This window comes from Mytilus trossulus, chromosome 12, assembly GCF_036588685.1.
Source record: "Mytilus trossulus isolate FHL-02 chromosome 12, PNRI_Mtr1.1.1.hap1, whole genome shotgun sequence".
NCBI lineage: Eukaryota > Metazoa > Mollusca > Bivalvia > Mytilida > Mytilidae > Mytilus > Mytilus trossulus.
Window position 1 is genome coordinate 26,937,308 of NC_086384.1, and position 15,489 is coordinate 26,952,796.

Here is a 15,489-nt window from a genome sequence, read left to right on the forward strand (position 1 = left end):
AAAATTCGAAAAGGGTGACTGCAAACAACTACAAAATAGTTGACACCGAGCCAATCTCCGGCGCAGAGATCACATATCCGTTCCGTTCAATACTTTGTAACACTACACTCATATTAAGTGCAGATGGCAGTTAGGTCGCTGCAATATGCAGTATTGCAGTATTGCAAAGCATGTATGGAACGGATATGAACTCTGCGCCGGAGATTGACACCGAGCGTCATTTGATTGCATTCGGCATGTAAGATTACCCTTAAAGTTGCTTTACTAATAATGATATGTAAGTAATTATGAAATTAAGGTTGTTCTATTATTATGATTATCAATACCTGGTCGTACTTCAACTGGTGGATCATGGAAGTGTATTGGAGACTTGTGATAGTTGTATACAGAATCATGAGCTATTTCTCGGATCAGTCGTCCATTACGATATATTTCAAACTTTCCTGCAACTCCTGTACGGAAATTACAAAAAAAGACGAGCAAGAAAATTGAAAAGATTACAAATGGGAACACAATCTTTGCTTAATATGAGAGTAAACGGAATCATTTATTGAACGGGTCTGTATAAAGTAGATGCTGAATTTTGAAGAAAGCGTGATATTACATTTCATTGTTTTCAAGAAAAAAATGAAGATTCCAAATGGTACCATGTTTATGTCTGTAAAAATGCAGACTTTAGACATCGGAACCCTTTTAATTCTATTAAAATGCATTATAAGGATAGACCTCTCAGACGGCATCATCTGTACGGTATCGTCGAGGCTTAGAAACGTCGCACGCTACTGGTGTTACTTTGGTGAAATCACGGACAAGACACATTCATCTTGTTAATTTTTAAACATAAACAATGATATTATAAAGTGTTGAATATCATTTTAAAGCTTTTAAACTCTTCTTTAAAAATGTTTAAGATTATTGCAATTTTGTACATGTAACAGACCATTTTCATTAATTAAAACTCAGTAAAACCTTTATTTTGCAATATGATTTTCTTGTCCAGCGTTACACTTTTAGTTTTGTGAAATTCTGAATACCGTAAAATACATATAATCTTTTTTACGAAACGATATAAAAGTTTGTCTAGAACAAGCAATTTATAAGTGGGCGATGACGTAATGTCGATTTTCTCTCTCGAAAAGACGGAAATATAAGAAAAAGGGATCAAGATGATACAAATTATGTGTCCCATAGACGAAAGGTTGCCGTCAATTTTTTTAATTCTCCCAAAAAGGGAATTCCAGAGCAATCCCCATGTCGAAAGTAAATAATTCTTATACTAGTATTTTGTACAAAGATCACACTTTCGCCTCATGCAATAATCAGGAAATTTTAAAACAAATTCCATTTGCATACCAGATAAAGAGTAGATAAATATATATAATACTAGAACACACCCGTGATATTGCGGGTCCGTGACTGAATAAAAGTATATAGCTATGCGCAAGCCTTATTTCAGTATTATTATTGTCATCTGATAAAGTCATGCTTTTCTCTCCTTTCAAATCTTTCTGTTTGAACCCGACGAACTGGAACTGTGATTAGTATTCGTATTGTTATCTTAGAAAGTCTTACTGATCAAATTAAGCATACTACAATAGGTAACAATTTGACAATCGTTGATGGAATTTAGTAGTGTCAACCCTGTGATTATGACCCGTGTAAATAGCATAGTCCTGAATACACCGTTTGGTGGTGCGCCTGTCAGATGCGGAACGTACAGATAAGGTAATAGGTAACAGGTGAATATACTATTGGTATCGGTATCGGACTCGACCCGGAACTTCTTAATTATTGGCAATATTAATTACTTGGAAACAAAAGGGCCTGGAGTGGTGTAATTTTCAATCTACACCTTTGTACTAAATTAGTGATATATAAAGTTGAATTCTTTAATTCGTCGTTTTTACGTGATGACGGCTGAAAAATTGGACTTCGTAATTTTAGTATTATAGATACATATCGACAAATTAGATGCATGCCTTTTAAAAAGTACACGAAATCCTTATTCATTCTAAACCCACAGGCTTTTTTAAAACACAACCCCTGAAATAATCCTTCATATATATGTATATATATAGAGAGAGAGCTGTACTGTCTCATCAATTATTTGTAACAAGCTTGACACAAATGGAGCTGCAGCATGATTCGTTCCTGGAAAACATCTCCTAAACTCCAAGAAAGCCTTTCCGCCTATCAGCATCAACATATTTATATGACTTGTAATACCAGAAACGAATAGAATGTAGTAATTTATGGAATATGCTTACCTAAGTTGTGCATATGGATATAAGTTTTTGTTAGATAAATTGGATGAGGAAGCATGCGCTGTGTACATGTCTCACTACAACTTCCGTTCTTTAGAAAATGGTCACTCCGAACAGGGATTTCAAGGTCGTTTTGTCCAATCTGCACGTTTCCAACTTCATTTTTCCTTAGCTTGTCTGTATAATGAAGTCTTATACCAGAGTTATCTAAAAAAATTGTCAAACATTTTTGGAAATGAAAGAAATACAACAATTTGTACAATCTAACGGTTATCATGACTTTAAAACGGTTTCGAGTCTTGGTGAAAGAAGGTATAAATTTACCAATAAGACCAAGGTTCAAGCCAAATAATATGACAAACAGCACCCTCCATAAAAAAAAACAAAAAATGAAAGGAATCATTCAGAGCAAACTCTGAATTTGTCCACTGACAGTTAGTCTGGTCAAATATAGGTGTTCATCGCATGAATACTGCACATTTGGTTTCATTTATTTGTACCAATTTTCGTGGATACTAACATGTTCGTGGATTGTAAATTTCGTGGTTTTGCAGAAGTCTGCATACACATTTGAAGGAAAATTATCATTCGTTTCAGACATTTAATGTCGTGGTTAACCTATTTAAACGAAATCCACGAAAATTGGTATCCAACGAATAATAACGAATCAACAGTAGTTAGTGCCTTGTGAACGAGTCCACAGTAAGTACAGTATTCAAACTGTTGTGAAATTACTTAAGCATTCAAGTGTCAGTTATCTTTTTCAATATTGGTACGTATATTTTAAACATATTCATATATAGTGGATTGGGAAACAAGTTTTGCTACTTATATTATTAATCCCTTTCCACTTGGCAGGTTCGAGTGCTGCCTTGTAGCGGCATTAGCCAGTTCTTTTTCGAAATCTACAAGGGTGTCTTTTACCAGTGGCGGATCCAGAGGGCTCTTTGCTTGGATTTTTTTTTTTTTTTTTTGTAAAATGATTTATCAGAAAAGACTTCGTGAACTTTGCAATTTCCCTTGTATTTAATTTATATGCGACAATTCTTTACTTATAAAGATATATTTCGCTGGTATACGTATTTATTGAGTATTTCTAAGTCATGTGATTCGCTATGGTGGAGTTGACCAGTGCGTCACTCAGTCATTTTGAAATTCAAATTACATTAACACATTGCTTAGTCTGAGGATGACAACCATGATATCTCCAAAGCGACACAGGATTGATAAAAAACATATAGTAGTGATTTCTATTTTACAATTCAATCAAACAGAAATTGATTCTCTATTACACTCTCATGATAAAAATGCACAGCAATATTATTTACCTACGAAAACATGTTTTACCCCAAACGCCCCAGCCTATTTTAGAATAACATGATAGCTGAATAATTATCCCCAGTCAGTATCAGCTCAATAGATAGATTTAAAGTCTAAGATACGAACCATTTAATTTGAGGAGGCAGTATCAGGTATCCGAATTTGGTATTAAATAAAAATTCTGGCCGTATCTGGATTCAAAATTAAAACAATAACCTTGTCAACTTTTTTGCTATTAGAAACGAAAATTTCACACAGAATTATTAAGCATTAAATGAACATGATGAATAAAAATCGGCCGTATTTTTTTAAGGTCGGGGGTTTGCATGTCTGACCGTATTGTTTCGCAGAACTGATATAGTGAATACTTGTTTCAAGACCAGACTGCAACCTGACTGCTGATAGTGGCCTTTATGTCACCAACGCGACGGTCATTTATAAATTCGTTGTCATTTCAGACTCATTCGTATTGTAAATTGCCGAATCTGTGAGGTTATGCTAACTTAACATACAACAAACGAGAATTGTCCATGTCTATTTTTTACTGACAAGTCCCACATCAAATATATCAGTACATAGCTTTGGATCCATACTATCATTTTATTAATCAATAGGGAGAATACAGCATAAAAAAATGTCCAACCCTGACACTCTAAGGCGGTTCCAGGGGGGCTGGGGGCCCGCCCCCTTTCGTAGGATACATTTGGTTTATTATATAGGGAATCACTGAATCATGACTGGAGTGGGCCCCCCTTAGGTCAGTCAGCGCCACCCGCCTCCCTGAAAAGTTCTGGATCCGACACTCCACTTTACAGCAACTATAGAATATACATGCCCTACGTCAGGAACAGTTTAAAAAGTGCATTTTACACTTATTTATGTTTTTTAATTTAAAAAAGGTCCCAAAATTAAAAAAACTTCGCCCCCCTTTCAAAATTCCTGGATCGGCTCCTGATACAGTGCAAGAGATATGGCTCGCTCTTAACACGGGTCAGCCATTTATCGTCCCCTTCCGACGGACTTTCATAGCTTCCTCAAGACCATACTCGCAAATGGTGTCAATGGAGAGTCGATAATTCAGCCCCCGATTATTTTCATACCGGAACGGGAATCGAACCAGGTACCTTTGTATTAGTACGTATGACCAAACTCATGATAATAAACACAGAATATCTCAATATATACACTAACAGAACTAGGATCTTCAACATTAGCACCATACCTGTTAGATTCGAATCCAAGTTGTAATTATTCCAGTGGATTTGTATAGACATGTACTTGTAAGAGTTCTTTCCGAACCGGATACCAGTATCAGGATACGTACAAGTCTTCCCATAAACCCCTATTGTCCACTGAGCCAACCAGCTTCTACATCTGCCATCATAAGTTCCACATTCATGTGGTTCCTGTTCAGAAAAAAAAAATTCAAAGTGAATTATTATTTTCCAACACGATAATACGATACAGCCTTAAAATTAAGGCATTGTTAATAATTGTAAACTGTTAAAAGCTAAGTCATCAACAGAAATGACTGTACGTGAACATGAATGTGTACAGTCTTCTATTTGTCATTTGTTTTCTCTTATAAAACTTGCTGATATTTGTTGGAAAGAAGTTGCAATACGTTTTCGCACAGCATGTTTGTGTTTGTCGATCTATATACAGTTTGTTATTAAATTTTAACAAGAATGTGTCCAAAGTACACGGATGCCCCACTGGCACTATCATTTTCCATGTTCAACGGACCATGAAATTCGATAAAAAATATAATTAGGCATTAAAATTAGAAAGATAATATCATAGGGAACATGTGTACTAAGTTTCAAGTTGATTGGACTTCAACTTCATCAAAAACTACCTTGACCAAAAACTTTAACCTGAAACGGGACAGACAGACGGACGAACGGACGGACGAACTAGCGGACGGACGAACTATCGTAGGTGGGGCATAAAAGTACTTATAGTAATTATAATCTTAATAGATATAGGAAGATGTGGTGTGAGTGCCAATGAGACAACTCTCCATCCAAATAACAATTTAAAAATTAAACCATTATAGGTTAAAGTACGGCCTTCAACACGGAGCCTTGGCTCACACCGAACAACAAGCTATAAAGGGCCCCAAAATTACTAGTGTAAAACCATTCAAACGGGAAAACCAACGGTCTAATCTATATAAACAAAACGAGAAACGAGAAACACGTATATATTACATAAACAAACGACAACTACTGTACATCAGATTCCTGACTTAGGACAGGTGCAAATAGTATGTTTATGGGAAGTTTGGGGAGATCTCAGAATTCCTTTAAAAGGTCACTGAAATATATTTTGACTCTCTCAATTTAAAGTGCAGCAATCGATGCCAGAGTTAGTCTGTTTGTATGTAATTGGAAGACCATGCACATGAACAAAACAACCTTTCTTATTTTTCCCCCAAACACATAAATTATTTTAGCAGGTATACATGTATGCACACATTGGTAGTGTTAAAACAAAACTTACAAATATATTGACGTCAAAGTCACAGCCAAACACCAGTATGTGGTGAACATCTCCGGAGTGTTAAAAACTATACTTACAAATATATTGACGTCAAAGTGACAGCCAAACACAAGTATGTGGTGAACAAATCCAGAGTGTTAAAAACTATACTTCAAATACATTGACGTCAAAGTCACAGCCAAACACCAGTATTAACTTCAAAGTCACAGCCAAACACAAGTATGTGGTGAACAACTCCAGTGTGTTAAAAACTATACTTACAAATATATTGACGTCAAAGTCACAGCCAAACACAAGTATGGGGTGAACAACTCCATGGTGTTAAAAACTATACTTACAAATATATAGACGTCAAAGTCACAGCAAAACACCAGTATGTGGTGAACAACTCCAGGGTGTTAAAAACTATACTTACAAATATATTTACGTCAAAGTCACAGCCAAACACAAGTATGGGTTGAACAACTTCATGGTGTTAAAAACTATACTTACAAATATATAGACGTCAAAGTCACAGCAAAACACCAGTATGTGGTGAACAACTCCAGGGTGTTAAAAACTATACTTACAAATTCATTGACGTCAAAGTCACAGCCAAACACGAGAATGTGGTGAACAACTCTAGGGTGTTAAAAACTAAACTTACAAATATATCGACGTCAAAGTCACAGCCAAATACAAGCCTGTGGTGAACAACTCCAGAGTGTTAAAAACTAAACTTACAAATATATTGACGTCAAAGTCACAGCCAAACACGAGAATGTGGTGAACAACTCTAGGGTGTTAAAAACTAAACTTACAAATATATCGACGTCAAAGTCACAGCCAAACACGAGTATGAGGTGCACAACTCCAGAGTGTTAAAAACTAAACTTACAAATATATCGACGTCAAAGTCACAGCCAAACACGAGTATGTGGTGAACAACTCCAGTGTGTTAAAAACTATACTTATAAATATATTGACGTCGAAGTCACAGCCAAACACGAGTTTGTGGTGAACAACTTCAGGGTGATAAAAACTATACTTACAAATATATCGACGTCAAAGTCACAGCCATACGCGAGTATGTGGTACACAACTCCAAAGTGTTAAAAAATAAACTTACAAATATATCGACGTCAAAGTTACATCCAAACACGAGTATGTTGAAAACAAATCTAGTGTGTTAAAAACTATACTGACAAATATATTGACGTCAAAGTTACAGCCAAACACCAGTATGTTAAAAATAAACTTACAAATATATCGACGTCAAAGTCTAATCCAAACACGAGTATTTGGAGAACAACTCCAGTGTGTTAAAACCTATTCTTACAAATATATCGACGTCAAAGTCACAGCCAAACACGAGTATGTAGTGAACAACTCCAGAGGGTTAAAAACAAAACTTACAAATATATCGACGTCAAAGTTACTGCCAAACACGAGTATGTGGTGAACAACTACAGGGTGTTAAAAACTAAACTAACAAATATATCGACGTCAAAGTCACATCCAAAGTCCAAACACGAGTATGTAGTGAACAACTCCAGTGTGTTAAAAACTAAACTTACAAATATATTGACGTCGATGTCACAACCAAACACGAGTACGTGGTGAACAACTCTAGGGTGTTTTAAAAACTCAACTAACAACTATATCGACGTTAAAGTCACAGCCAAACACGAGTACGTGGTGAATAACTCCATGGTGTTAAAAACTATACTTACAAATATATTGACGTCAAAGTCACAGCCAAACACGAGTATGTGGTGAACAACTCTAGTGTGTTAAAAACTAAACTTACAAATATATTGACGTCAAAGTCACAGCCAAACACGAGTAAGTGGTGAACAACTCCAGGTTGTTAAAAACTAAACTTACAAATATATCGACGTCAAAGGCACAGCCAAACACCAGTATGTGGTAATTAACAACTCCAGAGTTTTAAAAACTATACTTACAAATATATCGACGTCAAAGTCACAGCCAAACACGAGTATGTGGTTCACAACTCCAGGGTGTTAAAAATAAACTTACAAATATATCGACGTCAAAGTCTAATCCAAACACGAGTATGTGGAAAACAACTCCAGTGTGTTAAAAACTATACTTACAAATATATCGACGTCAAAGTCACAGCCAAACACGAGTATGCGGTGACCAACTCCAGGGTGTTAAAAACTAAACTTACAAATATATCGACGTCAAAGGCACAGCCAAACACCAGTATGTGGTTAACAACTCCAGGGTGTTTGAAATACTAAACTTACAAATATATCGACGTCAAAGTCACAGCCAAACACGAGTACGTGGTGAACAACTCCAGTGTGTTAAAAACTAAACTTACAAATATATCGACGTCAAAGGCACAGCCAAACACCAGTATGTGGTTAACAACTCCAGAGTGTTAAAAACTATACTTACAAATATATCGACGTCAAAGTCACAGCCAAACACGAGTATGTGGTACACAACTCCAGAGTGTTAAAAATAAACTTACAAATATATCGACGTCAAAGTCTAATCCAAACACAAGTATGTGGAGAACAACTCCAGTGTGTTAAAAACTAAACTTACAAATATATTGACGTCAAAGTCACAGCCAAACACAAGTATGTGGTGAACAACTCCAGAGTGTTAAACACTATACCTACAAATATATCGACGTCAAAGTCACAGCCGAACACCAGTATGTGGTGAACAACTCCAGGGTGTTAACAACTAAACTTACAAATATATCGACGTCAAAGTCACAGACAAAACACGAGTATGAAGTGAACAACTCCAGAGGGTTAAAAACGAAACTTACAAATATATCGACGTCAAAGTTACAGCCAAACACGAGTATGTGGTGAACAACTACAGGGAGTTAAAAACTAAACCAACAAATATATCGACGTCAAAGTTACATCCAAAGTCCAAACACGAGTATGTGGAGAACAACTCCAGTGTGTTAAAAACTATACTTACAAATATATTGACGTCAAAATCACAGCCAAACACGAGTACGTGGTGAACAACTCCATGGTGTTAAAAACTATACTTACAAATATATTGACGTCAAAATCACAGCCAAACACGAGTACGTGGTGAACAACTCCATGGTGTTAAAAACTATACTTACAAATATATTGACGTCAAAATCACAGCCAAACACGAGTACGTGGTGAACAACTCCATGGTGTTAAAAACTATACTTACAAATATATTGACGTCAAAGTCACAGCCAAACACGAGTACGTGGTGAACAACTCCATGGTGTTAAAAACTATACTTACAAATATATCGACGTCAAAGTCACAGCCAAACACGAGTACGTGGTGAACAACTCCATGGTGTTAAAAACTATACTTACAAATATACTGACGTCAAAGTCACAGCCAAACACGAGTATGAAGTGAACAACTCCAGAGGGTTAAAAACTATACTTACAAATATATCGACGTCAAAGTCACAGCCAAACACGAGTATGTGGTGAACAACTCCATGGTGTTAAAAACTATACTTACAAATATACTGACGTCAAAGTCACAGCCAAACACGAGTATGAAGTGAACAACTCCAGAGGGTTAAAAACTATACTTACAAATATATCGACGTCAAAGTCACAGCCAAACACGAGTAAGTGGTGAACAACTCCAGAGGGTTAAAAACTATACTTACAAATATATCGACGTCAAAGTCACAGCCAAACACGAGTATGTGGTGAACAACTCAATGGTGCTAAAAACTATACTTACAAATATATCGACGTCAAAGTCACAGCCAAAAACGAGTATGTGGTTCACAACTCCAGAGTGTTAAAAATAAACTTACAAATATATCGACGTCAAAATCTAATCCAAACACGAGTATGTGGAGAACAACTCCAGTGTGATAAAAACTATACTTACAAATATATTGACGTCAAAGTCACAGCCAAACACGAGTACGTGGTGAACAACTCCATGGTGTTAAAAACTATACTTACAAATATATCGACGTCAAAGTCACAGCCAAACACGAGTACGTGGTGAACAACTCCATGGTGTTAAAAACTATACTTAAAAATATACTGACGTCAAAGTCACAGCCAAACACGAGTATGAAGTGAACAACTCCATGGTGTTAAAAACTATACTTACAAATATAATGACGTCAAAGTCACAGCCAAACACGAGTAAGTGATGAACAACTCCAGGGTGTTAAAAACTATACTAACAAATATATCGACGTCAAAGTCACAGCCAAACACGAGTACGTGGTGAACAACTCTATGGTGTGGTGTTAAAAACTATACTTACAAATATATTGACGTCAAAGTCACAGCCAAACACGAGTATGAAGTGAACAACTCCAGAGGGTTAAAAATTATACTTACAAATATATCGACGTCAAAGTCACAGCCAAACACGAGTATGAAGTGAACAACTCCAGAGGGTTAAAAACTATACTTACAAATATATCGACGTCAAAATCACAGCCAAACACATGTAAGTGGTGAACAACTCTAGAGGGTTAAATACTAAACTTACAAATATATCGACGTCAAAGTCACAGCCAAACACATGTAAGTGGTGAACAACTCTAGAGGGTTAAACACTAAACTTACAAATATATCGACGTCAAAGTCACAGACAAACACGAGTATGAGGTGCACAACTCCAGAGTGTTAAAAACTAAACTTACAAATATATCGACGTCAAAGTCACAGCCAAACACGAGTATGTGGTGAACATTTCCATGGTGTTAAAAACTATACTTACAAATATATTGACGTCAAAGTCACAGCCAAACACGAGTACGTGGTGAACAACTCCATGGTGTTAAAAACTATACTTACAAATATATCGACGTCAAAGTCACAGCCAAACACGAGTACGTGGTGAACAACTCCATGGTGTTAAAAACTATACTTAAAAATATACTGACGTCAAAGTCACAGCCAAACACGAGTATGAAGTGAACAACTCTAGAGGGTTAAAAACTATACTTACAAATATATCGACGTCAAAGTCACAGCCAAACACGAGTAAGTGGTGAACAACTCCAGAGGGTTAAAAACTATACTTACAAATATATCCACGTCAAAGTCACAGCCAAACACGAGTATGTGGTGAAGAACTCCATGGTGTTAAAAACTATACTTACAAACATATCGACGTCAAAGTCACAGCCAAAAACGAGTATGTGGTTCACAACTCCAGAGTGTTAAAAATAAACTTACAAATATATCGACGTTAAAGTCTAATCCAAACACGAGTATGTGGAAAACAACTCCAGTGTGTTAAAAACTATACTTACAAATATATCGACGTCAAAGTCACAGCCAAACACGAGTATGCGGTGACCAACTCCAGGGTGTTAAAAACTAAACTTACAAATATATCGACGTCAAAGGCACAGCCAAACACCAGTATGTGGTTAACAACTCCAGGGTGTTTGAAAAACTAAACTTACAAATATATCGACGTCAAAGTCACAGCCAAACACGAGTACGTGGTGAACAACTCCAGTGTGTTAAAAACTAAACTTACAAATATATCGACGTCAAAGGCACAGCCAAACACCAGTATGTGGTTAACAACTCCAGAGTGTTAAAAACTATACTTACAAATATATCGATGACAAAGTCACAGCCAAACACGAGTTTGTGGTGAACAACTCCAGGGTGTTAAAAACTATACTTACAAATATATCGACGTCAAAGTCACAGCCAAACACGAGTATGTGGTACACAACTCCAGAGTGTTAAAAATAAACTTACAAATATATCGACGTCAAAGTCTAATCCAAACACAAGTATGTAGAGAACAACTCCAGTGTGTTAAAAACTAAACTTACAAATATATTGACGTCAAAGTCACAGCCAAACACAAGTATGTGGTGAACAACTCCAGAGTGTTAAACACTATACCTACAAATATATCGACGTCAAAGTCACAGCCAAACACCAGTATGTGGTGAACAACTCAAGGGTGTTAACAACTAAACTTACAAATATATCGACGCCAAAGTCACAGCCAAAACACGAGTATGAAGTGAACAACTCCAGAGGGTTAAAAACGAAACTTACAAATATATCGACGTCAAAGTTACAGCCAAACACGAGTATGTGGTGAACAACTACACGGAGTTAAAAACTAAACCAACAAATATATCGACGTCAAAGTTACATCCAAAGTCCAAACAAGAGTATGTGGAGAACAACTCCAGTGTGTTAAAAACTATACTTACAAATATATTGACGTCAAAATCACAGCCAAACACGAGTACGTGGTGAACAACTCCATGGTGTTAAAAACTATACTTACAAATATATTGACGTCAAAATCACAGCAAAACACGAGTACGTGGTGAAGAACTCCATGGTGTTAAAAACTATACTTACAAATATATTGACGTCAAAATCACAGCCAAACACGAGAACGTGGTGAACAACTCCATGGTGTTAAAAACTATACTTACAAATATATTGACGTCAAAGTCACAGCCAAACACGAGTACGTGGTGAACAACTCCATGGTGTTAAAAACTATACTTACAAATATATCGACGTCAAAGTCACAGCCAAACACGAGTACGTGGTGAACAACTCCATGGTGTTAAAAACTATACTTACAAATATACTGACGTCAAAGTCACAGCCAAACACGAGTATGAAGTGAACAACTCCAGAGGGTTAAAAACTATACTTACAAATATATCGAGGTCAAAGTCACAGCCAAACACGAGAAAGTGGTGAACAACTCCAGAGGGTTAAAAACTATACTTACAAATATATCGACGTCAAAGTCACAGCCAAACACGAGTATGTGGTGAACAACTCCATGGTGTTAAAAACTATACTTACAAATATATCGACGTCAAAGTCACAGCCAAAAACGAGTATGTGGTTCACAACTCCAGAGTGTTAAAAATAAACTTACAAATATATCGACGTCAAAGTTTAATACAAACACGAGTATGTGGAGAACAACTCCAGTGTGATAAAAACTATACTTACAAATACATTGACGTCAAAGTCACAGCCAAACACGAGTACGTGGTGAACAACTCCATGGTGTTAAAAACTATACTTACAAATATATCGACGTCAAAGTCAAAGCCAAACACGAGTACGTGGTGAACAACTCCATGGTGTTAAAAACTATACTTACAAATATACTGACGTCAAAGTCACAGCCAAACACGAGTATGTGGAGAACAACTCCAGTGTGATAAAAACTATACTTACAAATATATTGACGTCAAAGTCACAGCCAAACACCAGTATGTGATGAACAACTCCAGGGTGTTATAAACTATACTAACAAATATATCGACGTCAAAGTCACAGCCAAACACAAGTACGTGGTGACCAACTTCAGGGTGTTAAAAATTATACTTACAAATATATCGACGTCAAAGTCACAGCCAAACACATGTAAGTGGTGAACAACTCTAGAGGGTTAAACACTAAACTTACAAATATATCGACGTCAAAGTCACAGACAAACACGAGTATGAGGTGCACAACTCCAGAGTGTTAAAAACTAAACTTACAAATATATCGACGTCAAAGTCACAGCCAAACACGAGTATGTGGTGAACAACTCCAGTGTGTAAAAAACTATACTTACAAATATATCGACGTCAAAGTCACAGCCAAACACGAGTATGCGGTGACCAACTTCAGGGTGTTAAAAACTAAACTTACAAATATATCGACGTCAAAGGCACAGCCAAACACCAGTATGTGGTTAACAACTCCAGGGTGTTTTAAAAACTAAACTTACAAATATATCGACGTCAAAGTCACAGCCAAACACGAGTACGTGGTGAACAACTCCAGTGTGTTAAAAACTAAACTTACAAATATATCGATGTCAAAGTCACAGCAAAACACGAGTTTGTGATGAACAACTCCAGGGTGTTAAAAACTATACTTACAAATATATCGACGTCAAAGCCACAGCCAAACACGAGTATGTGGTACACAACTCCAGAGTGTTAAAAATAAACTTACAAATATATCGACGTCAAAGTCTAATCCAAACACAAGTATGTGGAGAACAACTCCAGTGTGTTAAAAACTAAACTTACAAATATATTGACGTCAAAGTCACAGCCAAACACAAGTATGTGGTGAACAACTCCAGAGGGTTAAACACTAAACTTACAAATATATCGACGTCAAAGTCACAGACAAACACGAGTATGAGGTGCACAACTCCAGAGTGTTAAAAACTAAACTTACAAATATATCGACGTCAAGATCACAGCCAAACACGAGTATGTGGTGAACAACTCCAGTGTGTAAAAAACTATACTTACAAATATATCGACGTCAAAGTCACAGCCAAACACGAGTATGCGGTGACCAACTCCAGGGTGTTAAAAACTAAACTTACAAATATATCGACGTCAAAGGCACAGCCAAACACCAGTATGTGGTTAACAACTCCAGGGTGTTTTAAAAACTAAACTTACAAATATATCGACGTCAAAGTCACAGCCAAACACGAGTACGTGGTGAACAACTCCAGTGTGTAAAAAACTAAACTTACAAATATATCGACGTCAAAGGCACAGCCAAACACCAGTATGTGGTTAACCACTCCAGAGTGTTAAAAACTATACTTACAAATATATCGATGTCAAAGTCACAGCAAAACACGAGTTTGTGATGAACAACTCCAGGGTGTTAAAAACTATACTTACAAATATATCGACGTCAAAGTCACAGCCAAACACGAGTATGTGGTACACAACTCCAGAGTGTTAAAAATAAACTTACAAATATATCGACGTCAAAGTCTAATCCAAACACAAGTATGTGGAGAACAACTCCAGTGAGTTAAAAACTAAGCTTACAAATATATTGACGTCAAAGTCACATCCAAACACAAGTATGTGGTGAACAACTCCAGAGGGTTAAAAACGAAACTTACAAATATATCGACGTCAAAGTTACAGCCAAACACGAGTATGTGGTGAACAACTACAGGGTGTTAAAAACTAAACCAACAAATATATCGACGTCAAAGTCTAATCCAAACACAAGTATGTGGAGAACAACTCCAGGGTGTTAACAACGAAACTTACAAATATATCGACGTCAAAGTCACAGCCAAAAAACGAGTATGAAGTGAACAACTCCAGAGGGTTAAAAACGAAACTTACAAATATATCGACGTCAAAGTTACAGCCAAACACGAGTATGTGGTGAACAACTACAGGGTGTTAAAAACTAAACCAACAAATATATCGACGTCAAAGTTACATCCAAAGTCCAAACACGAGTATGTGGAGAACAACTCCAGTGTGTTAAAAACTATACTTACAAATATATTGACGTCAAAATCACAGCCAAACACGAGTACGTGGTGAACAACTCCATGGTGTTAAAAACTATACTTACAAATATATTGACGTCAAAGTCTAATCCAAACAC

General features: G+C 36.4%; 1 protein-coding gene across 1 annotated transcript in view; it reads right to left on the reverse strand.

The window, feature by feature from the left end:
• LOC134693676 (dopamine beta-hydroxylase-like) overlaps positions 1-15,489 on the reverse strand; it is a 106,087-nt gene that overhangs the window by 65,690 nt on the left and 24,908 nt on the right. The window contains exons 3-5 of the mRNA XM_063554568.1: positions 4,807-4,990; positions 2,268-2,471; positions 327-452 (exon numbers count right to left, since the gene is read on the reverse strand). Of these exons, the coding sequence (XP_063410638.1) occupies positions 327-452; positions 2,268-2,471; positions 4,807-4,990 (514 nt within the window). The remainder of the gene's footprint in view (positions 1-326; positions 453-2,267; positions 2,472-4,806; positions 4,991-15,489) is intronic.